The sequence below is a fragment of the Leptidea sinapis genome, chromosome 35 (genome assembly GCF_905404315.1).
Source record: "Leptidea sinapis chromosome 35, ilLepSina1.1, whole genome shotgun sequence".
Lineage (NCBI taxonomy): Eukaryota > Metazoa > Arthropoda > Insecta > Lepidoptera > Pieridae > Leptidea > Leptidea sinapis.
Genome location: NC_066299.1, coordinates 6,857,061 through 6,883,248, shown reverse-complemented (window position 1 = coordinate 6,883,248; position 26,188 = coordinate 6,857,061). Strand labels below are relative to the sequence as shown.

At 33.8% G+C, this 26,188-nt stretch overlaps 3 protein-coding genes across 5 annotated transcripts in view; 1 reads left to right on the top strand and 2 right to left on the bottom strand.

Moving 5' to 3' along the window:
- LOC126975192 (prominin-1-A) overlaps nucleotides 1-13,292 on the bottom strand; it is a 60,754-nt gene extending 47,462 nt beyond the window's left edge. Inside the window, exons 1-2 of the mRNA XM_050822958.1 lie at nucleotides 12,349-13,292; nucleotides 12,210-12,265 (exon numbers count right to left, since the gene is read on the bottom strand). Of these exons, the coding sequence (XP_050678915.1) occupies nucleotides 12,210-12,265; nucleotides 12,349-13,168 (876 nt within the window). The 5' untranslated portion in view covers nucleotides 13,169-13,292. The remainder of the gene's footprint in view (nucleotides 1-12,209; nucleotides 12,266-12,348) is intronic.
- The window catches only part of LOC126975257 (cuticle protein 16.5-like), a 351,637-nt gene that overhangs the window by 111,325 nt on the left and 214,124 nt on the right, over nucleotides 1-26,188 (bottom strand). The gene's annotated exons all lie outside the window — the stretch shown is intronic.
- Nucleotides 380-12,183, top strand: LOC126975253 (protein takeout-like). Its single transcript, XM_050823058.1, has 5 exons — nucleotides 380-556; nucleotides 6,224-6,446; nucleotides 8,992-9,116; nucleotides 10,839-10,991; nucleotides 11,959-12,183. The coding sequence occupies exons 1-5, from the start codon at nucleotides 481-483 to the stop codon at nucleotides 12,108-12,110; spliced, it is 729 nt and encodes a 242-aa protein (XP_050679015.1). The 5' UTR covers nucleotides 380-480; the 3' UTR covers nucleotides 12,111-12,183.

Below are 26,188 nucleotides of genomic sequence, written 5' to 3'. Positions count from 1 at the left end.
GGTGAACAACCCTTATTACTTAGGGGTACGAAAAATAGATGTTGGCCGATTCTCAGACCTACTCAATATGCTCACAAAATTTCATGAGACTCGGTCAAGCCGTTTCGGAGGAGTACGGGAACGAACATTGTGACACCAGAATTTTATATATAAGATAATCTATATATTATATGTGTAAACTATTGAGCATGAACTGACATGATGCATATTTGGCCCCGAAGTTCATAAAACGTTCTTGATAATTGGAATTAATTTTAATAATTCAATTACAGAATTAATTTTAAAATTAAATAACGGAATTAATTTTAATAATTAACTAAAAACTTGTTCTATAAAAGCATTAGGTACAATACTTTTTTGTTCTATTCTTGTGAAGATATTTGCTACAAATCTTTCGAAAGTTAATCAGTAACGCAAAAGATTTCGTTGAATATAACCGTGTTTTCGGCTAAATTATTTATTCACTTTAAAATACTTAAAATGTTTCGAGAGAGAAATATTTTTATAGGTTGTTTAATTGTTTTATGCAGCGGCAATTGTTTCGCAAAAGTATCGCGTAAGTATTTATTAATTAAAATATATTATTTTACATACTAATACATAAAACATATTTACTTAATGAAATTAATGTTAATTAATAATACTTCTTATTTTTAATGGTTATATATTTAATTACAGGATTTTAATATTTACAAATACTTTACAAAGTTATTGCTTATAAATTATATAAAACATTTATGATGTAAATTTATGTACTTATTTTATATAAAAATATCGTAAACGTATCGTTGTTAGTAATTAATATTTTTTTGTTATTTTGGCCAGCGCTTTTGAATTCACGGACAACTTTTGGTTGTCCGCTAATATTTCTTCAAGCCTTTACATGTTTTGACTGATTTTTATTAGAAATTCATAGAAAATAATTGTATAATATACAGTATTGCTTCTGTATAGTAAGGGGAGAAAAAATACTGTCTAAATAGGAATAACAATAGCCTTCAATATAAAATGTATAATATTACTAGCTGACCCAGCAAACGTTGTATTGCCGATATTAAAATCGCGATACAAAAGTAACTGTTGATCGTAGATGGGTGAAAATTTGAAATTGTATGTATTTTATCAAGCTGACTCATAATCAAACAAATTTTAGAAAAACTGTCAAAAAAATTAAAAAAACAAATAATGTGGACCACCCTTAACATTTAGGGGGATGAAAAATAGAAGTTTTCACCTATTATTGTTGCATAGATTATTTAGTAATACATAAATTAAATTGTACCAATCCAAACCACTATACCATTCTGATGCATATGCCACCATGGGTATTAAAAAAAATATTTGACTTATACGAAAAGCGACCCATATTCCATTCCAGTAGTTAGTGACATTACCCCCTGAGCTAGACGTCCTCGATTCGAATCCCGGAAACAACAAACATATATACGATGTTTGTTTCCAATTCATGGATGTTTATGGGTATTTCTGTATATTTAAGTTTGCATGTTATGTTATCTGGCACCTACATAGGGTTTGCCTAGTTTGGGGCAAGATTTGTATAAGTTGAGGATATCATCCCCACCATCTGGATGTGTGGCGGTCCTCCACAGTGCGGTTTTCAAGGAACTTTCTTCCACGTACTACAAAACTGTGCAATGAATTTACTTGTGCGGTATATCCGGGACGATATCACATGGGTACCTTTAAAAAAAGCGCGTACACCTTCCTTAAAGGCCGGCAACGCTCCTGTGATTCCTCTGGTGTTGCAAGAGAATGTAGACAGCGGTGATCACTTAACACCAGGTGAAGCGTATGCTGTAAAAAATCGTGGGTTGAACTAGTAACTTACTAAAGCTTTGATATAACAATACTCAAATCATAGCATATATCCTATTACACTTAAGGTATTTAAACAGAATTTTATAAATGTTAAAATAACTTTAAACCGAACACGCAAATTGTCTGAGTGAACTTTAAAATGTCACAAAAACGATTATAACATCGATGGAGCAACCACAGTATGTTTCACAAGAAGCAATAACGCTGCTTGAATATATCGAAACCATGTCTGAGGACTGAGATTTTGCAATTATAGAATAAAGACTCGCTATTATTTTATACGGACAGATGGCCGTTGGGGCAGTAAAGTCCTCGAATATCGACAACGTACCGAAAGGAGTAGGGTAGGACCCCCACAAGACGGACCGACGATCTGGTCAAGATCGGTGGAATACGTTGGATGAGGGCAGCGCAGGACCGATCGTCGTGGAAATCTTTGGGGGAGGCTTTTGTCCAGCAGTGGACGTCTTCCGGCTGATGATAATGATGATTATTTTATAAGCTATTCGTATTCATCTTGACTTTGCTTCAAATTCAAATAATATTTAATCAAGAGTAATTTAAAATTGTCATTATATTTCTTCACTAGCTGACCCGGCAAACGATGTTTTGCCATTTAAATTATTTTTAGAGTTAGACCATTTCTTGGACATTGCAACATTATTTTATATTTCTTAAATAAATGTAGCCTAAGTTACTCCTTGTTACATCAGCTACCTGCTAATAAAGTCCCGTCAAAATAGGTCCAGCCATTTCAGAGATTAGCCGGAACAAACAGACAGACAGACTAAATTGTAAAAAACTTATTTTCATATACATGTAGTAAAAAACTGTTATTTCAATATTACAAACAAACACTCCAATTTTATTTATATGTGTATAGATTATTTGTATCTTGGAGAAAAATCAATTCACTCGGTAGAGCATTCGAGAAACGCACTATTGCTATACGTTTAGTATTTAAACAATTTTAGTATAATTACATTAGTTCTATAAACAAAAACAAATAATGTTTTCTGTAACAAAGTCATTACCTATATGTATTCCAAAGATATCGTTTTCATGGCAGTCTGACTATAGTTTCTGTTAAACTTTTCTTTACATCTTTTCTTTTTGTTATGACAATAAGGGAGGGGATGATCAGGACGTTCAGCTGATGGTAATTGATACACCCTGACCATTACAATGCAGTGCCACTCAGGATTCTTGAAAAATCCAAAAATTCTGAGCTGCATTACATTTGCGCTCGTCTCCTTGAGACATAAGATATTAAGTCTCATTTGCCCAGTAATTTCACAATCTTCATGCTCATCACAGTTTTATTCGATGTTCTTGCCAGGAATCCTAATCTTTTTCACTAAATGAATGTCAGGTCAGTTAAAAACTTACGGTGAGTTTTAACTTAATTTGAGAAAGACGTTCTCCTGTTCGTATGTGATACACATTACAATGCAGTGACGCTCTGGACTCTTGATTGAACCCAAAATTACGAGGGGAATCACAATTGCGCTCATCAGTTTACTCATAAGATGATAAGTTTCATTAGAACAGTAATTATCTTATGTCTCAAGGTGACGAGCGCAATTGTAGTGCCACTCAGAATTTTTGGGTTTTTCAAGAATCTGAGCGGCATTGCATTGACAGTGCGTTGTGGGCAGGGCGTATCAATTACCATCAGCTGAACGTCCTGGTCGTCTCGTCACACAATGATGTAACACTGTAATGGTACCAATTTCACCGGAATCTTATACAAAGAAGTCTCCATTGGTCAATAATACTTAATTTGTACATTCAGATAAAAAAGTATTAATATATATTCATATTTTATATACATATACAAAGTAACATCAGTTTTACTTAAATGACTTTGTATATGTTAACAAAATATAGTGAAACGAGAGAATTCATACATTGTATAATTTTTTTAATTATGTTTTCTTTTATTCTCATAAATAAATTTGAAACTACTTTTAATATAACTTAATTTGACATCTAAATAAAAATATATAATTTCATGAAATCTTCATGTAGATCTTTAAATAATAATAACAATTGCCCGTCAACAATCGAATATTCAATTTTTATTTAATAATAATGAAAACTTAATTAAATAATGGAAAAGACTAAAAATTAACTTTATCACTTGACATAATATAAGACAAAAAATGATGACATGAGAGAGCGTCCGTTTGTTGTGACGACAAATTAGAAACGAATTATCAATGAAATTAAAATTATAATTGAAGTTAAACCACCGTGATTTAACTTAGCATAATTATTTCCTAACTCACTATTAGCAATCATAAAAAAAAAATCATCTCTAGTAAAAAAACAGTTCGAATAGTTCTGATCTATTAATATTTTCAAAAATTGCATTAACAATGATGTTATTGTAGACCGTTGGTAATTGTAACTTGAAGGTTTAATTAGTACATTATGAATCACATACCCACCATCTGGATGTATGGCGGTCCTCCACAGTGCGGTTTTCATGGAATTCTCTTCCACGTACAACAAAGCTGTGGAATGAGCTTCCTTATGCGGTGTTTCCGGGACGATACGACATGGGTACCTCCAAAAAGCGTGAACACCTCTAGTGATTCCTCTGGGGTTGCAAAGAGAATCTGAGCGGCGGTGTTCACTTAACATCAGGTACGCTCGTTTGTCCTCCTTTTCCAAAAAAAAAAACAATAAAAATATTATTATTAAAACTATGTCTGTATGGAAATGTAGGAAGTCTTATTGAAAGGTAGGTTTTCTGTAATTATCAAATATTATTATACCTATACGACCGCATTAATGAAAAAAAAAAGAACTTTTATTACTAAAATGTCAATGTGAACGGAAGATGCTCTTTTGTTTTATTTATAAATCAATTCGTCGACGCCTGTTACTATTACATTCTGGCTCAAGGTCAGTAACAATAATTAAGCCTTCAATTTATGTAAAAGATTTCGGTGGTTTACTGTATTCTCTGTTAATACGCATCTACTTCATTATAAAATATCTATCTATGAAATATATAAAAATTCTTGTGTCCCGATGTTTGTTAACACACTCCTCCAAAACAGCTGAACAGATTTGTATGAAATTTTGTGTGCATATCGAGTAGGTGTGAGAATCGACCAACATCTATTTTTCATCAAACAAGTTCACACACGTTACATACTATAATTAAATCGTAACAAAGTGGATACTTATTTAAATAATACTTGTCATGTGTTCTATAAACAATAACGAACCCGAAAAAGAATATATTTTCGTCTGTTTGTTTGTATTTTCGGGCAAAATGCCAAAACTTCTAAATTGATGTAAATCGAATTAAGTATGAATATTACCAGAGGTTACAAGATATTACTATCATGCTAGAAGCAAACATTGTATTTTTGCTGACGAAAATGAAATAATTTCATCTTTGTTTTTCAAAATTTACATCTATTATCTCTTGCTATGCTAAATACCAGACTGGGAAATAAAATCAAATTCAAATTCATTATTTTTTATTCAAAATAGGATGTGACATTACTTATTGAAAGTCAAAAAACTCACGCCCATTCCATAATGAATGCCTCAGACCTGAGACGAATGGGCTGAACAAACTCAGCGGGCTTTCTTTTTTCATCGAATAAATATTATGTTTACAAAGTAATATTGTACAATTAAACTTATTATTTAATAGCCTGAGGGCGGTCACTCCATTCCCAATCTGTGGTATCATTAAGAAAGTAATTTATGTTATAGTTTTTTTAACAATTATTTTGAATAACGTAATACTTTTGTTTTGAACATTTTCTGGGATCGTGTTGTAAAAGCATATACATCGCCCCACAAAAGACTTACTAACTCGACTTAGCCGAGTAGTAGGCATCATCAGTCTATGTTTATATTGTAGTTATTTTTAAATTTAACATTTCATACATTTTTACTAACATTATTAACTAATGTAACCCTAGTTATATAATATGATAAGAAAGGTAACAGTGAAAGAATTATGTGTAACCTGTTATCTGTAAACTGTTTATGTAGTTTATGCACCAGTGGGAGGCTCCATTGCACAGTATGCCAGCTAGAGAAGCAGTAATGTGTAAGCATCATTGTGTTTCGGTCTCAAGGACGCCGAAGGAGTGAAATTACTGGGCAAATGAGACTTAACATCTTATGCCTCAAGTTGATCAGTGCAATTGTAATGCCGCTCAGAATTTTATGGGTTTTTCGAGAATCCTGAGTGGCACTGCTTTGCAATGGGCAGGGCGTATCAATTACCACCAGCTGAGCGTTCTGTTCGTCTTGTTCATTATTTTCATTAAAAAAATGTGTAACTGTGCGATTTTTTGCTTTCCGAATAAATAAATAAATAAATTATTCTTCAAACATTTCTTTTCAGCGGACTATATAAAACCATGCCCTGGTTTAAAGTCTGAATGCCTTGTCAAGAACGTGCAAGAAACTATTCCCCTTTTCGTAAAGGGTATCCCGAGCTTAGGAATAAATTCTACAGATCCTCTTTACTCGGATAGGGTTGATTTGGAATTACCTGGCGGATTGAAAATAAATTTCCGGGATGGAGTTGTGACCGGATTTAAAAAATGTGTTATTGAATCAGCCAGGTGAGTTATTTCATTTGTTTATTTTCTTATGGAAAGCGTTTTTTTTAAATGTTCTATCAGCCATTTTAGAGACCGCCTAATAATGGTATAAAGACTTAAATATATTAAGGAAATAGGACAATCCGATAGTAATTATCTAAAAATTATTTAGAGTTAATACGAACTAACAACGATTCCCGCCACGATACGAAATTAACTGCAATTTTTGTTAAAGTCCGACTATGTCTTAAATTTGAATTTGGAATAAACTATTTTATGCCTTTTAACTTCGTAAATGTGCCAGTAATGTTCTCAAATGATTAAAACCTTTTTTGGTATTGTATTTTCAATAGGAACCAAAAAAACTAAAAACCATCTGTTTTTTTGCAAATGAGTTTATATATCTTCACAAATATTCATAAGAAATGTATACAAAGATGTGCGATCACAGGTGGCTAGAGCTTTATTGTCATCTTCTTTCATTGTCATTCCATAATCCTCCTTTATAATCATAACAGCCATCTTTCAAGCTGATGCTACTAAAGAAAATTTGGTTGTATTTAAACAAAGTTATTCAAGCCGTTGAATTAGACTATCGTTAGTCTGGTAATAAATAGATTTGAAACGTTTCCAGTTAAATAATAATTTAATTTATAGCATCTAACAGTTAACTGAACTCTTTGGTTTTCCTAAAGGTGGCAGTAAACAAAAAAGAAATAAATAAAAAGGGATTTTATAGGAGCAAAACGATTGAGAACGACTCCGACCAACGGCCCGTAACTTAGTTTCTGGAAATAGTGAGAAAAATAATACGCCGAATAATATTTACAGCATCTGTTGTTTAAGAATGAATGAAAATGATTTACTGTAGAATTGCGCCCCTTTTTTATTGGAATATATCAGCTTAGTACTTTTTTGTTTCATATAATATTATACAACTGAAAACAAAATTTTATGAACGGTGCGGGACTAGAACATGCGACCTCTCGCATTCTCTTTTTTAGTTTTATTTGGGTAATTAATCCCAGAAGTGAGGGTTATCACTTTAAAAACAAAACAAATTGCTTAGATTTGCAAGAGCGACATCTCAAGTCAATTTCCCAATATGAAAATATTGGGGTTGAGCAGGTTATAAACTGTTAAGTAGATCCTGTAGATGAAGTCACAACCTGAGAGTTGAACAAACCATACAAGATCTTATGACGATGCGTCACTCAAACGGTAGGCTCAGTTGGAAAGAGCGCTCTCACGGAACTCGAGAGAGGTCCAGGCTTCGAGTCCCGCATCGTTTATAAAATTTTGTTTTCAGTTTTATTTTTGTAATTAATCCCAGAAGTAAGGGTTATCATTTTAAAAACATTACAAATTGTTCGTATATTATGTTTTTAAGGTTCATATAACACAAATATTGAATTATTAATTTGGCTGTCAGTACGCTGTTTTATCAAATCAAATCATCTTTATTTGCAAGATAAGGTAATAATAAGGTATTGTTGGTTTATAATTAACAGGTGCTCTTATCCTAACCCATAAAGCATGCAAATTTATAGTGGAATAGTCAGTTCACAGTTTAATTTCTGTAACAATTATAATATACTATACAATACTAAAAAAGATATATATTCCCAAGCAAACTTGAAATAACGTCAATCATACAATAGTTATTATTTCATAGGCTTATTCATTTTAATTCAAGGATATTGAGTTCAGTCGAAGTTAATTTTTATTATTTACTATTTCATCGTCAAGAAAATCTTTTAATGAGTAGTATGCTTTTATGTATCTTATCTGAATCAAACACTCTGTAATCCAATTAAAAAATACCAGTTAGGTTATGCAATGTTTTTTTTAATAATTGGCACCTTTTTTACGCACATTTTTTATTCGAACTATATTTGATACTGTGCCCGCAATTATAGTTGGGGTGATTTTTTGTGCATGACTGTCTGATGACTTCAACCCGCCCAAATGCTTTCATTACTCTTTACATATTTTTTAAGCTACTATTACTTTTTTAACTTACGTCAATATTTTGAGTACTTAAGGCATTACAAAGTTCTTTATTTGCTAGAAACATTAATAGGTGAAGTTGTTATTAATTTAAGAGTAGGCAAATGTTTAATCTTGACAGACATACAAATATTCCAGTGTTTTAGTTTAATAATTATTATTATAATTGACACAAATCAAAAATTACTACTCCATTAAGTTGGCCAATGGAAAGCCATACCTAAAAGACGAAAAGAAGAGAAAATTGCTGATGGCTAGACACACGCCCTCGAATTACGGTTTCTAAAAACCTAAATATTATTAGCGGCAATATGTCCTTGCCGTCTTAAGATATATTATGTCTCAGTAATCAGGTTATTTAAATAGCTAGAAACACAAATAGTATTGCAACGTTAATGCTTGGAGGCACAAAAATGTTTGTTCTTACGAAATTGTTGTTGAAATAAGGCAGATTAGATGCCTCATATAAAATATACTCGTCTTACCTTCTCTATATCTTTAGATAATCAGTTCGCCAACGATGAATGAAAAATGATCTGTCAAATCTATATTTCAGTTACAATGATTTGGACGCACAGTTGGCATTCCGATGCAATATAACAATAAAGGGAAAGTACACAGCTGCGGGCAGAGTGCTGATTGTACAGATCAACGGTGATGGAGACGCTAAGATTAAGAGCCGTAAGTATAATAATTAAATATTTTTAAGGTAGAAAGGAAAAAAATACTGTGAAAATCTATTGAGCAAATGATCCACCATAAGATTGGGTATAATGTTTTGAAAAGCAAATAAAAGCCAATGTTAAATAGGAATAAAAGATAGAATCAATAAATAATTGTATTTGTGCAAGTCACATACAATAGATGTGAAACTTCTGACAAGTTCCTGATTAAAAATACTCGTTGAAAAAATAAACAGTCGTTTCATGTAAACTGTGGGTTAAAACTTAGTAGCGCGAATTAGGAGGTAAAAATATTGTATATGATAGCACTTTAGTCCAATATTATAATACAACCACTGTTATGACAAGTTAATGCAGCGATCCAGAGAAAAAAGCATTATAACTTAACCTCATATTATGACATTTTTAAGGGTTGGGTAGGTTCCCCCTCTCTCATATTTGTAAAACGAAAGGAAAGAAAGGAAAGAAACGCCTACAATTCTGTTCTGGCTCGTTGTGGTAACTGTTCTAATATAACCTAACCTAACCAATTTTTATAAATTGTAGTAATTCTTATAACAAGTCTAAATACTGGGTCTCCGTTAGCTATTACCAATTCCGTGGTTATATTTTGTAAGGCATACCCCAATTGGTTTCCTAAGTAATTTGGGGTCATCAATTATATAGCAAGGTAATACGGCTACAGAGCCATAATCAGGCCGGCCTTTAATCCAGCGCTCTATTAAGAGACAGTTCCGGTCTCATCGCTTGAGCTTGACCTTCTGACCGGGTGCAGTAAACAATATTCTTCTGCTAATGTCATACTTAATGGATGAGTTTAATATCAACATTTTGGACACTTCTCGTTTGATTTTTATAAAGTTATTGACGTCATTTTACTAATAAATTAAAGTACTTTCGATATCAGTTCAAAGATCTACAATCAGGGCTGAAGCCAAAACAGTACTTTATAAAATTTTTGTCTATTTATCGGTTTGTTTGTGTTGTGGCAGGCAAAACGCAAAAACTATAGAAAAAATTTAATTTAAATTTTGATATTTTGATATGAACATCTACGCGGACGGCGTCGGGCAACAGCTAAATTGAGTCTGTTTATTTGAGTACATATTGAAATATTTCGGGTGGTAAAAATATTTAGTGGACTGTAGTTATGGCTTACTTTAATAAATAAATTAATTTAAATTTTTCTCTAATTCTCATAATGACATATGCTGATTTGTCTGTTTTCACTGATGCATCATTATTTAAAATGAATCATGAGTTGAAATATGTCGATTGATTTTTTTCATTAAAAAGAATCAACATAGTTTATCATTATGCGATGCTTTATACCATTGAATTTGTTAGACTGATTCTGTATTTCACTAACAGACATTGAAAAAGTGTGGTGTGGTACTTACGTAAATTAATTTTAAATGGTTTTGTGTACTTGCTATCTCTTTTGCTAGTATTGGCAAGAAAAGGATTAGAACATATTCAGCCTCGTCTATACAGTTTCAATCTAATTTATAATGGAAGCCCTTAAAGATAAATCGATTATGTGGGTTCATGATTGACTGATATAATGCAAAAACTTCGAAGCATAAAATGTTAAAAACTTTGTGCATAATATATATGATTGTAATAAGAACATAAGACATATTGTATTGTTTCCTTTATTGACCTATAAAAAATCCTGCAATAAATTTACGTAAAGTTTATGATGTCATGTTTTTTTCAGCAAACATTCATTTGAACGCTAAGCTTAAATTTGAAGACGTAACGAGAGACGGTGTAGTTTACAGAACTGTAAAGGATTACAAGGTTGATTACAAGTTCCTTGATCGAGTTAGTTTTGTTTTCACGAACTTATTCAAAGGAGAGCCAGCGCTGAGTAAGTGAAGCTTAAATTTTTTTTAGATGATTTTAGTCGATTTGGGGATTGTGTCATCTGAGGTGGTTTGATACTCATTTGTCATTGACGACCCATATAGCGCAGTCGTTAGTGACCCTGCCTACTGAGCTAGCCCCGGGTTCGTATCCCGGTAGGTGCAAGCATTTATATGATGAATATTCATGTTTGATTCCGAGTTGTTTATGTTTGATTGTTTGGATTTGTAATTATTGATGTTTAGGTAAGTATATTGTATTAAATATATTATCGTTGTCTTGCAACCCATAGCACAGGCTTATCCCTCGTTTGGGGCAAGATAAGTTTTGTAAAGTGTGTCAATATTATGATTAATATTATTTAGAGTGATGGTTGAAGATTGCTCTAAGCTTGGAGGTCCCTAAGTCGTATCAGTTCGGGACAACAGCAATGGGTAAATTATTCACCAAACAAGCTGTGCCAAGGAAAAAGATTATTGCTAAGCGCGTGGTTGTAGAATGCCAGATATTTACGTGATGTTCGTGAAACTTCTCTTCAGCTGCTGATAGTACCTGAACAATTCTCCCAAACTCTCCCCGTGACAATGATAATAATGAGTTTCGCTGGTGAATATCATTGTTACGCACAAAACAAATATAAGAAGAACAACTTTCATGTTAATGGAGATGTGATTTCTATAATGGAACTTAGATGTGATATCTATACATATTTTAATGAGAGTAAGAGGCGGAACGAGTGGTTTTATCATCTGTTGCTAACCAACATCATAATAATACACCTAACACTCATAATAATATGATCTATTCCATCGAAAAAGGTGCAGCATACTATGTTATGATATCGATGGAATTTCTCTTATGCCTGTAGTATAATTATGTAAAATGGCTAGTGATGGCAATGATTTTAAGAACTTTTCTATTTCTTTAAATTATTCCTAAACAACGCATGATATGTTTTATTTTTTTTTCAGGTGAAACAGTTTTGAAGTTTCTGAATGAAAATTGGAAACAAGTCGTCGATGAATTCGGGAAACCAGTTGTTGAAACTATTATTCGCTTAACTTTTGACAACATCAAAACGTTCTTCAAGTCAATTCCTAAAGAAGAACTTATAGTAGAATAAATTATTTCCTGGTAATAATAGTTTTAGTTTAAGAAGAAAATATATTATTTTAAATAAATTGTTTAGTGTAAAATTATCATTTTATTGTTAATTCTTTACCTGTAAAAATGAATATGGAAATGTAAACTTCCCCCAAACTATTTCCTTGACCAGACCTAAAAGTAAAAAGTTCCAAGTTGAAATGATTCAAAGATTTTGCGAAAAATCTAAAATTAAATAAAAATTTATTACCACTTACCAACAGGAAAATCGAATGGGTATATAAACGCGAAAAACTTTGACATAAAAGTAAACGGATGAAATCCTTCTTCAAGTTTGAATTTTGGGATCAAATAGGTTTGTGTCTGAGGCATACTACTAAATTTTATTTTCTCTGTGTCTTCTAGCTCCGCTTCGAACCAATCTCCGGTGTAATCCGCTTTGATGCTATCTTCAGTTACAACTATATCGAGAGTTACATTAAAGGACTCAGAATATTCATATTCATTAAAAATATCTCTCGTTATTGGAATTATTTCCACTGTATTTATTTCCTTTCTTGTTTCTTCAGAATATTCTGCGATTGTTGTGGATACAGATGTTTCGGTTATAACCGAGACGTCTGTTGAACTTATTTTGCTCCCAATTATAGAATTCTTCAAGTTATTATATTTCTCAATCCAATTTTTAACTGCGAGGGAACTGTTGTTCTCTAAAAATTCACGTTTCTTCAACATACCTCCAGCGTCAAGTGCTAGGTTATGAGCTTTCTCCATATCGTAATGAGGCTTTGGATTTACCTGTCGATTATCTCTATACGTGTTTTCAAAACAGTTGTCCCAAACTAAATGCGAAGGCTGAGATACAGCATTATTTTTATTCAAACTTTCTACTTGCTCAGAATTTTTTCTGTGCTCTGAAAGTAATTCAGAGTAGCCGACATTTTCATCACGTTTTTCATCGACGTTCGCTTTTTCAAACGGGTAAATTGGCGAGATTGCTAGGAAATTTTCTTGTGACACTAACGTCTTGCTCGACGCTGTGGGAGGAGCGACATTAAGATTGTTTCCGGAAGACATGGCGGCATTCGTTTCCGACGTTGCCGTTCGTCGCAATGAAAAATCAGATTTCGTTCCATCTTGTAACTTGTTTATCGTATTTAACAAGTTCAAAGACTTTAACTGATTGAGCAATATTGCGTAAATTATTACCGATTTCATTATTCCATAATTTATGCAGCACTTCGCGACGTAACCTTAGGAGAATCAACGATGAACTAAATTATGGTATAGGGCATTGGACAGGGGATTTAGAGCACTTAGCGGTCTGCCCGACGATGTTACCGACGTATAATGTCGACAGCCTTTACTGGATTATATGTACAATTAGTAACTGTGTTTTCTAATGAAATGTTTTTTAACGTTATAAAATAGTAATTAATAATTAATTTCAGTTCACTAATAAGTTTCTCTAAGAGCTTAGCTCATACAATAGAATGTGATGACCTTATGAATAAGGTATTAAATTCATTTGTAAAGTTATTAGACCTTATGAATGAAAATACTGAAATAACTCTAGCTGTTCGTGAATTGAAATATAGGAACAGTCACTGATAGACACTCTTAGACTTAAATAATTTTTGACACTTTTGTAGTTAAATCAGGATCCAGATTTTAGTTCTTACAAACTTACAAAAAAATAGAATAAATATTGAAAACACCGCGACCGCTTCAAAGCACCGCTTAGTTTAAATTTAAGTGGCAATCTGACATTTGACTGAATTTAAAATATGATGATTCTCAATTTTATTTTCTGTGTAACCCTATTTCATATTCTAAGATATAATTGAACTACTACAGCCCATGTCATATGGAGTAATCAGCAAAGTATCAAAATCAATCTAGCCGTTATGAAGATCTATTGAATAAGTACCCCGTCAACAAACATAATTATATAATTTTACTAGCTGACCCAGCAAACGTAGTATTGCCGATATTAAAATCGCGATACAAAAGTAACTGTTGATCGAAGATGGGTGAAAATTTGAAGTTGTAGGTATGTATTTTTTAATGCTGACTCATAATCAAACAAATGAAAAAAAAATTGGCGTGGACCACCCTAAACATTTAGGGGGATGAAAAATAGATTTAGTCCGATTCTCAGACCTACCCAATATGCACTGAGAATTTTATATATTAGATTAAAATTTGTTATTTTGATATAATATTATAGTTATGAAAGCTGACACTTTTGACTTAGTAAAAGACTAGAGGCTGGCCTCGAATTCGCTCATGTGGAAATCCAAATAATACTGTGTTAGTGATTCATAAACACGGCGAGATTTGAAGAATCACGATCGACCAATTTTCACGGGTTGACGGGGACTACAAATGTCAAACAATGACAGCAGTGCTTATTGAATATTGTGTGACGAAACATTAATGAGAAGTGAATGAATAAGTTACACATATAATACAACTAAATTTAATTTTATGTAGTCATAGTATTGTGAATAGAGTTATAAGATTTGTGTTGTCTTAATAAACTCTAGAAAATTTATTGAATTAGGCGTTACTTTGCGGAAATCCATAATTATACAAATGATTTCAGTTTTCTTTAGTGCTAATTCCGCCAATATTTGTTCAGGACCTCGGTGCCTCAGGACGTGTTGTCTCGCCAAACACACGTCCTGAGGATGCCTCGTGTAGAGGCGAAACACGTGTCGAATTGTTTAAAAAATTTTCGCAAAGTAACGCCTAATTCAATAAATTTTCTTAAATCGGCAGGTATAGCGGAACCGGCGAAATTATACATCAATTTGACCAAGCTTCAGCTTCTGGCAGTCCAAAATTTTTGGTTCAATCAACAGTGTAAACATCTAAAAGTCATCTCTAATTATAGTCTTGTGCCAGATTTTGGCGAGACAACACGTCCTGAGGATGCCTCGTGTAGAGGCGAAACAGTGTCAAATTGTTTTAAAAACAAATATTGGCGGAAGTAATACTAAAGAAAAATTAAATCGTTTGTATTAATGAACTCTGTATATTAAATTGTCTTTGGGATAATATCTCTGAAGTGTGTATTCTGTTTAGCTTGCACACATATACGTTGAAATTCTACTTACACGTGAATATACATATTTTTTTATTATGCGCTATTTTTAATAAAAATACGGCACATCTTCGTGATAATGATTCATTTTGAGATCTTGCTTCATACTGACATCATCATACTGCTCTTGAGGCTTTTAGGCTTAGTAAGTGTCTTAGAGTAGTAAAGGGAACGCGTTCACTGGCTCATTTGAACTACCTGTGAGTACCGTCGAATTGTGTTAGTGGTTAAGGGTCTTAAGAATAGTTAAACAAATTTAATTGTGTACCAAAATTCTGAAAGAAAGTAAAAGTCAGCTAAAAGAGTTCACTAGGAGAGAGTGCATTCGTAAAAGTAAGATAATATAGGTGTAGTCATTCGAATGAATGTGGATCAACACGAAAAGCGTCTGACATGTCATCCACATGTCCAAGAACAGTGAAAACTCTGCTTACTTATGCATATGCTCTCCTTACATATGCACGTACGTACATTTTCCAGAGACCATGCCAGATTAATTTTTCGACCCCATTAATCCTATTCTGTAAATTTTTGCTAAAGATGACATATTTAATATAAAAATTACTATACACTATCGTTTAAGTTCGCCCTGTGCTTCCCAGGGGCTGAAAAAGAATAGGGAAATCCCAGGACCAAGAGTGTCATAAGAGTCGACTCAGGGCATTTACCAGCGGGATACTCCTTAGCACAGGATGCTAGATAGTGGTCGTGATGCACTAATGTGTAAGCATTATTGTGCTACTGGGCACATGAGACTTATGTCCCAAGGTGACGAGCGCAATTGTAGTGCCGCTCATAATTTTGGGATTTTCAAGAATCCTGAGCGGCTCTGCATTGTAATGGGCAGGGCGTATGAATTACCATCAGCTGAACATCCTGCTCTTCTCGTCCCTGTTATAAAAACGTATACGTTGCTATAAAGTATAAACGTTATTAATTACATTCATTAACTACACAAGTAAATAAATGTACGTCAAATATAGAACAGGGAGAAAGTAACGTGAAAATAAGAATTCCCAAGAGACAAATCTTTTTCGAGTCACGCAAATTGTATGCTTTATTTTCGTGAGAGTTTAGCGTCTTGTTCAAGTCGTAAAAGTAATTTATTTTCTGGGAATTGATTTACGATGAACTCCAAGCGAAAAGCTTCAGTGCTTTGTAAATAAAAGTACATACGTTTACCTTTTGAATCAGCTAGTAATACTTTTTGTTTAAATAAGGTGATATCTTTATTGTACTAAATCTCGAGGTTAATGTATAGTAATATATAATTATACTTAAGTATAATATATTAGGGGCCGATTTGTACTGAAAAATTAAAATTCTTTTTTTTTTTCATTTAACATACTTACTTGTTCTGGCCATAAATACTGTTAGAATAAAAAATAACATTTGAATTTGGAATCCGTCATTTTTATAATATGATTGTTCATTGTGTTTTCTCTTTTTGGTGCCAATACATTGTACAATTTTTTTTTTTTATGGAATAGGAGGACAAACGAGCGTACGGGTCACCTGGTGTTAAGTGATCACCGCCGCCCACACTCTCTTGCAACACCAGAGGAATCACAAGAGCGTTGCCGGCCTTTAAGGAAGGTGTACGCGCTTTTTTTGAAGGTACCCATGTCGTATCGTCCCGGAAACACCGCACAAGGAAGCTCATTCCACAGCTTTGTAGTACGAGGGAGAAAGCTTCTTGAAAACCGCACTGTGGAGGACCGCCACACATCCAGATGGTGGGGATGATATCCTAACTTGTGGCGTGTCGTGCGATGGTGAAATTCGGCGGCAGGAATCAGGTTAAACAGCTCTTCGGAACATTAGCTATATTAAAGTAGAGTGGGGTGATAAAGAGAACAGAATCGCTGTGATTGCATTACACAGGTAGGTATGGAGCCAAATGCTAATTTTAAAACTAACCATACGCTTGGTATTAGTAAAATCTTTGTGTACCGGGCTTTTAATAGGTCCAATGAGACCTCCTCTATTTGTGACAGAAAAAGACCTGGCCGTCCACGAAGTGTTTGTAAGAACAAGGTGGTCAAAGCAGTAAAGGAAAGATTTCGAAGAAATCCTGTCCGAAAGCAAAAGATATTATCTCGGGAGGTGAAGAAAGCACATAGAACCATGTTGCGTATTTTAAAAGATGACTACTGACTTGCAGCATATAAGAGATGTACTGATCATTTCTTAACTGATAATTTAAAAAAAGTAGAGTGGTAAAATCGAAACAACTTCTGAAGCGGTACGCAAACGGAGGAAACAGAAAATTTTTGTTTACAGATGAGAATTTTTTTACAATTGAGATATTACGATACTACCTACTGACAAACATCCATATTCATCATGTAAATTTTCGCACATACCAGGAGTCGAATCAGAGACCTCCAGCTCAGTAGACAGCATCACCAAACACTGGACTTTATGGGTATTATAATGATATTTAAAAAGCAGTTGGTGAGTTCCTTGCCTATTCTTCCCAGCAGAAGGATTTTTAAGATTTAGTTTTCACGTGAATAATTTAATTCCCAATACATTTTTTTTTATAAGCCTACTTGAATTAAAATATTTGACTTTGACTTGGATAATATATAGCTATCTACTAGAAGTTCAAACTATCTGTAAAAAAGAAGAAATAGATTAATTCAGCAATGATTAAGTAACAAAGAATCTATACTAATTAATTGAGAGCCATTTTTTCCTTCGATTATACTGCGAAAACTACTGAACCGATCGGAATAATACTTATATCATAAGATGCAGAATTTTTCGGAGAAGGTATTTATTTATGATGATGACTTATCCGGAATCAATATTTTTTTTCTTAGAAATACCTTTGTACATTATAAAATACATATATAATATTGACACACTCTTACACAAATTATCTTGCCCCAAACTAGGCATAGCCTCTACTATGGATGCAAGACAACGATATTTATTTTTAATACAATATAGTTACTTAAACATACACAGATAAACATCCATGACTCGGAATCAAACATTCATATTCAACATACAAATCAATGGATTCGAACCCGGGACCTCCAGCTTAGTAGGCAGGGTCAGTAACCACTGGGCTATACGGGTCGTCAATTTATTATAGCAAAACAACGTTTGCCGGGTCAGCACTTTTAATTTATTAAACAGAATCGTTTTTAATATGAGACGTCAATATCGGTCGATTCGCTCCACTGTTCCCATTCGATCAACGTCTAAACTTAATGAGACACACGTGAACCAATCTCCGACACGGAGCTCTTAGCCGACACACGCTTGTCGTGAATTATCGATATTGTCACCGACTCTACTTCAATGACAATGTAAGCTTTCAAACTAAAACCCTGTGCTTAAACTGAGAGCATACTTTAAACTAAGTTTAAATTTTAGCGAATTTATTATTAGATTATTTGTGAGAGTGAGCATTTGAGAGTTTTTATTTTTATTTTATTTCAAAAATTTTTTCATCACCATTATCACTTCAGCCGGATGAAGATGTCCACTGCTGGACAAAGGTTTCACCCAAAGATCGCTATGAAGATCGGTCTGCGCTGCCCTCATCAAACCTATTCCAGCGATCTTGACCAGTTCATCGGTCTATTGTGGTCGTCATTCGAGGACCTTACTGCTCCTGTACTTTATTTAAAAATTCTTTTTTGTAGTTAAATTAATTTTCTGTCTTATACTATACCTTAGTAGGTGCTTGGGTAATATTCATATTGATCTATTTTAGCATACTTTTTCAAAGACCCATATACAATTAATTAAATGAATTTTTATAATAAAAGTACGTAATCGAATCAAAATAAGGTGATTTCAGAGTTTAACAAAAACATAATAAATTAAACGACAAGAAGCATTTTTAACGGGATGCTTGTAAGTACCGTTGATACAAAAAAATACAATTTTCTAAGTATATGATTTTAAACTTTTTTCATCGCGGAACTTTAGCATAGTAATTATTATGACGGATGCGATACATATTTTATTAATTTGATGCCGATATTTCCATCCAATTGCATTAATCGTGGCAAGTCGCGGCGGAATTGCGGAGGCGGCGAGAAGCTCTTGACACATTGACACTTGACACTAATAGTACATCAATCTGTCCTAATTCGTTTTAGTCTTTGATTCACTAATTTTGTAGGTGGTATTGAAACCTTCAGTTAAAGTAAGTGTATAAATTAAGTGAGGTATTAATAGATATAAATCTATGTTATTCATAAATGAATTATAACTTCAAATGAATATCAAACATTCTTTTTATGAAAATACGGGACGAGACGAGCAGAACGTTCAGCTGATGGTATTTGATACGTCCTGCACATTGCAGTGCAATACCGCTCAAGATTCTTGAAAAGCCCGAAAATTCTGAGCGACACTACAATTGCGCCCGTCACTTTGAGACATTAGATGTTAAGTCTCATTTGCCCAGAAATTTCACCAGCTAAGGCACCCTTCAGACCGAAACACAGTTAACAACATGTTTACTAAAATAGGCGCCGTTGTGGTACCCATGATCTAGCCGGCATCCTGTGCAAAGGAGCCTCCCACTGGTATCCTCCCACAATCTTATAAAAGTATCAAAAGTATATTTTATTTAAGAAGTTGTCGCTAGAATTATATTACATAGAATAACACTCGGACCAACCTGTGCTGCAAAGTTAGTTAAGTACACGTTAAAAGAACTTACGTCGGAGTGCTTGTCGCTTTCCTCTACCAAGTTACCGCAACTTGTTCAAGTTTGCACAAACTTAGTACAATGGGCTTCATTATCACATGTCACATTCTGTTATTATATAAAATAAAATGCCTTCTTTTTTATGAAAGATCAAAACGAGCAATCACACGTTTTATTTTTTATGAAAATAAGGGACGAGACGAGCCGGACGTTCAGCTGATGGTAATTGATACGCCCTACCCATTCTAATGCAGTGTCTCTGAGGATTCTTGAAAGACCCAAAAATTCTGAGCGGCACTACAACTGCGCTCGTCACCTTGAGACATAAGTTGTTAAGTCTCATTTGCCCAGTAATTTCACTAGCTACGGCGCCCTTCAGACCGAAACACAGTAATGCTTACACATTACTGCTTCACGGCAGAAATAGGCGATGTTGTGGTTCCCATAATCTAGCCGGCATACTGTGCAAAGGAGCCCCCCACTGGTAAACGTGTCACCTAATAGTATTGGTTTGTGACAATTTAGAGTAATTACTGATTTTTTTTTAACCCCATTCTTATATATATTTTTTCTTAGTTCTTAACTCATTGTAACTAGTGTGTATAGTATTGTGTTACTTATATGGCTTAGTGATTATTTGTTCATTTGTATTACCTTTCATTTGTGGGTTTTATCGTTACCTTTTAACTAAAAGTGCAGTATAATTTTTGGAAACATCACTGATGAAAGTGTGAGTTTTAATATTTATTATTGTAGTACTATTTTTTTCCTATAAATGAATGTTCCTCAGGAACCACTGAAAACGCGTAACATCACAATGTAATGACTCATTATCAATCGTTTATATTTCAGTTATCATATCCGATGAATTACGGCAATTTAATTATTTGACTTTTATTTTATTTTTTTGATCTCAATATTTATATAAAAATTGTGTCATTGTTAAAAGTCCCTTCTGCTTTTTTCTTAAAAACATTTTTTTTATTATTTAACATTGCTATCACGCCCATTCTTGTGCCCCGTAGTATTATCTTTCTCATATACCTGCGATCGTAAACTTGTGGTTGTTCTTTCATCGTTTGTTCCGGTAATCTTATTATAAGTAGCTCAGTGTACACATCTTTGGATCTGATGAAATTCTTTGTTGTATTATAATCAGTTATAGTGCTCGCTGACCTAACTTGTAAAACAAGAGTATAATATAAAGCGTTTTGCGCGAAATGTAAAACTATTTTAACAGTAAAATCAAAAACCCTTTTCGAATGCAACTAAGGCTGAGATTTATAGAGTGAACTTTGCTCAGACTTTTATCTCTTCAGCCGGAAGACCTCCCCTGAAGATGGCAATGGCGATCGGTCCAGATTTGCCCTCATCCAACGTATTCCAGCGATCTTGACCAGATTGTCGGTCCATCTTGGGGGGGGGGGGGGGGGTCTGAGACTGCGTCTTCCGGTACGTAGACTTCATTCGAGGAGTTTACTGCCCTAACGGCCATCTGTTCGTCGAGCTATGTGCCCTGACCACTGCCACTTCAGTTTCGCAGCCAATATGGGGGCTATGCCAGTGGCTTTAGTCCTTCTACAGATCTCTTCATTTCTGATAAGATCTCGCAAGGAAACTCCGAGCATAGCCCTCTGAGCGACAATGAGCTTCGTCATAAGGCCCATAGTTAGCGACCACGTCTGCGTACCGTCAGTCATCACTGGCGACACAAACTGGTTAAAAACCGTCACACTGGTTAAAAATCTTCAGACACTGTGGTATTATTATAGGACGAGAAGATTTTATGGAGCTTCCCGAATGCTGCCAATCCGAGTTGCATTCGACGAGTAACCTCTTTCCCGAAATCGGACTTGCCTAACTGTATTATTTGTCCAAAGTAGACGTACTCGTCAATAATTTCACAGCACAGTTCCCAATTGTTATGGGAGTAGGTAGGTAGCGACATGGGCATTAGACAGGATCTTCCTCTTGTCCATGTTCATTTTGAGACATACTTATCCTTGGGAATCCTTGGGAATTGGGATAGGCTATCCTTGGGAAGCAGAATTGTGGCTATCAGGCATATGGCTTAAGTCTTCCATGGTCTCTGCCATGATATCGTCTGCGAATCGAAATCAGTAGCGCTCAGACTTTACTTACGTAAAACTTTCCTGATTATAATAAAAAGGCGAACTTAACTTTTGTATTTGGCTGTCTTAGCTTAAGCACAGCATAATTTCAGGTTTCATTATTTCTTTATTTTTTGAAGGTACCGAACGGTCCCAGAAACACCGCACAAGGAAGCTCATTCCACAGCTTTGTAGTACGTGGAAGAAAGTTCCTTGAAAACCGCACTGTGGAGGACCGTCACACATCCAGATGGTGGGGATGATATCCTAATTTGTGGCGTGTCGTGCGAAGGAGGAATGCGGCGGCAGGCAACACTGGGTCCCTGACGATCGAAATGATACTGGGGTGCACCAGACCAGAGATGACAGTGCTCTATTTATGATGCCCAGCTTCTTCGCAGCCAATTTGGCTCTGCCCTCCAGATGACCACGGAATTGGCAATAGCTCGAGATTTCGAGACCCGATATTCCGATACTAGGTGAGGCTTTAAGGGAAGCAGTGTTGTCGAAGAGCAGTTATACGACAAATGTGGTTTTAACAGGAATTACTTGTTGGTAGGCATATCTTGGGGCGTGCCAACTCCGCGGTTATGTTAACGACTGACTCAGCGACAAAAGCAGCTGAAAAAAAAAACTATTTTACATTTTCTGTGAGAAAAACCGTTCTTAACTTTGTGGGTAAAAGGTTTTCACCTCTTAACCACAGTAAAAAAAGTCCGTGTAATTTAAAATTAATCACTAAAGACGGTAGTAGGTGATCACCCCTGACCATAACATCAAGACTACCAATCACCCGTAATCGATTTTTTTTGTGTTTCAAATAATTATAAATAGTGGTACGAGTCAGAATCCGTTTACTGACTGGAACAAAACCCTTCGGGTATACTTGTAGAGAAATTTTATTTTATAAAAGCCAGTAGTAATATTATAAAAGGCCCTCCGACCTAAATAGGTGCAACATGGCAAATGCTCTCATTAAAAACGTAAAACTTATTTAATAACGTTAAGTATTTATTTTAGTGATAATTACTGTCGGAACGGTTAACACTTATACATCTTTTGAGGGCTAAAGTTATCCATTTATCTCACGTAATTAGTCGTCAGTTTATTATCATCCATTATTTAAAATTACATTACAATTCAAATAGACCCAGCAAACGTTGTATTGCCAATTAAAGTAATTAAAAAAATTCAATAATATAATTTTTAGGATATAAAAAATAGAAGACGACCGATTCTCAGACCTACCAAATATATCGTACATAAAATTTATCGTACTACAATATTATTATATTCGATTGCCATCTTGTAACCCTATTGCGGATGTGTGGATGGAACAAAATGATATAAAAATCGCGGTAGAAAAATAGGTGTTAATCGTAGACGGGTGAAAATTTGAAGTTGCGTGTATTTTTTAATGCTGAATCATAAAAAATAAAAATAAAAAAAATGTCAAAACAATAAAAAAAAATATTTGGGGTGGGTCACCCTTATCATTGATTTATACATAAGATAATATTTATTCTTATCCATCCTTATATTATATAATTATCTAAGAGATCTACTAACATTAACTGCTTTTGTTGTATTTGTTTTTTTTTTAGTTTTTCCGGAATTTTAATTGTAAATAATCAAATTGTTGATTAGTAATCGTTTTCATTTATGCATTATTTTAAACTTTGAATTTTTACTGGCTTATGTTATTTATATATTTATACAGTTATTTTTAAAAACTTTTTATCAAATATTTTATATTTAAGAAACGCTTAACTTTGAACGTGATTCATATATTAGATTCAGTACCTCACAAACTAATTTGTTATATTTTTATATTACAGTCATTATAAAATACTTATTGATATTTAAAAGAGTGGCCGTTGAGTCTCTTGTGTTTCTCTCCCGAGCTCTACTTTTTCCGAACGTATGGTAGAGTCAGTAATTTATATTAAATATTTATAATGTCAATTCAAAAGCGCTTAGTTTAGGCTTAAACTATTTGAATAAAAATTGACTTTGACTTATGCATCATAAAATGATGTGTACTTAACGAAACCTGTTTCTTTTTCAACAATTAGTATGTAAAAAAACTACAATAATTGATATGAAGTTATTAGTTATTTGAAGCTTATTGTTTTACAATTAAAACATTTGTAATAAGTACTAATTGTAATTACTTATACTTTTAAAAATCGAAACATTAGAAACACGGATCTTTTTTAAATCCACAATTTATTGTATAATAACCTCGAAAATTTATATTTGAAATGGCGGGAAATGATCGAAGGTTGTAAAATAATAAACGCATTCCAAATTTAATTAAAAAAAAATCATCCGAACGAGCGTTATAAAATCGTGATAGACCATTCAAAACCCACAATATAAAAGTGCTCGGAGAGCCTAAAGATATGTGGCACTTCAATTAATATTCACTTAATGAAAGATGTCAAAGGAAATTGCATCTAAGTAACTCACATAGCCATTTCCAAGTTAGCATTTAATTACTTGAAATGGCCATTTCAAATTATTGAATCATAAATTACAGGAACTTCTACGTTTCCTTCGAATTTCATTAAACTATTTGGTTTCAGGAAATTGCTTGACATTTTGTGAACCTGTAACATTTAATTCTGTACCTTAACTTGAATCATGAATATGAAGGGTAAAAGTATGAAATTCAGTTTTGTACTCAAAATTCAATTTTATTTTTGTACGGTAAGTTATATTATTTATTTAATCGAAATATTAACTTCCTTTTTGTATACATTTTTGCCATCACAAGGGAAGGTCATTTAACCATAGCAGTAGAACGCTGTCTCAAACTCTGTAAAAGCATTTTTTTGCTTCATGGGAAGTTTTTTTTGTCATTTAAAAGATTGTCCAATTTGTGAAAAAAATGGCTGTCGGTTAGAGCTTGGTCTGGTTATGACGGGATATGCTCAGAGCATTTCTACATGTAGGTATTATTAAGTTTTTTTTAAACAGTTTCTCGAGTCATGTGAGTTCTTGTGTTATCATGTAGCAAGAGTTACACCATTATTCTGTTGAAGTATCACGGTTGTCTTACTTCGCCATCACTGGTCTAAGTTCAGTATAATAGATATCTAGTATCTACTTGAGTGGATCTGAGAACGCAAATTATACCATGAAATGACCAACAAATTGTACCCTCACTTTTTAATGATATTATAGTATTAAAAGAGGTTTTGTATTATTATTGTACCAGTCTAATTGGACGACGCACACTCGGAAGTTGTGCACGTCATTTGAATATTATGGTATTTATGTTGGGCTAGATATCAGGAAGGTTTCGTACCACGTGCTGTAAACCATAACAATTAAATTCTTGATGCAAATATTAATTAAAATTGATTAATAACTAATTTAACATAAATATACGTTAGTTATTTGTATTTTTAAGCATTTTTTTTAAAGAAAAACCCCCGTGGAATTAGACCTAAACGGTAGCCGTAATTTGATTATTGACTTATTTATTACGTGGGTAACACTGAAAATGTTTAGAACTGGCCAGTTAGAAACATTGCTAATGAAAACTTTTTTGAATTTCAATTTTAGAACTCCTTGGTAACCTAATGTTGTCTATTGTCTTCATTTGTCATTTGTTTTTGTGAATTCAGGGGCAAATCTAAAACTCTTGTTACACGTGAAAATGAACCTAACGCGAGAAAATTTTCGGTCAATGATTTATTATGACTTTCGTTGTGGGCTTACTCAACAATAAAGCTATGATAGGCTGCGATTAGCATTTCTTAATGATATGATAATGTCCCATCTAGAGCCACTATTTACAATTGGCTTAACGAGTTTAAGCGTGGACGAGTGGAAGCGAGTTTGAGATTGCTATCCCAATGATGATCCGAGTGAGGGACGTCCTTTAACAGCGACTACTGAAGATAACATCAGATCTGTGCGACGCATGATAGAGGAAGATAAGAGAGTGACCTATACGATAGTGAACGATACTGCTGATACGATCTGCTGGTACCAATGCCTACATTGCTACGAGCCCAGTTCAAAAAATATTACACGAACATTTTGGCGTCAGGAATCTTTGTACCAGATGGATTCACTATACTTTAACCGACGACCAAAAACACCTTCGCATGAACTGGTGTCGCCAAATTTTTTGATAATTTAAACGGCGGTGACTCAAATGCTGTTTTTGACATCGTCACAAG

Bases quoted from the DNA above. Each gene is read 5' to 3' on its own strand.
- LOC126975253 (XM_050823058.1), top strand. From the start codon at position 481: ATGTTTCGAGAGAGAAATATTTTTATAGGTTGTTTAATTGTTTTATGC. The intron at 557-6,223 runs GTAAGTATTTAT...ATTTCTTTTCAG, and splicing joins TTGTTTCGCAAAAGTATCGC to CGGACTATATAAAACCATGC. The intron at 6,447-8,991 runs GTGAGTTATTTC...TCTATATTTCAG, and splicing joins TGTGTTATTGAATCAGCCAG to TTACAATGATTTGGACGCAC.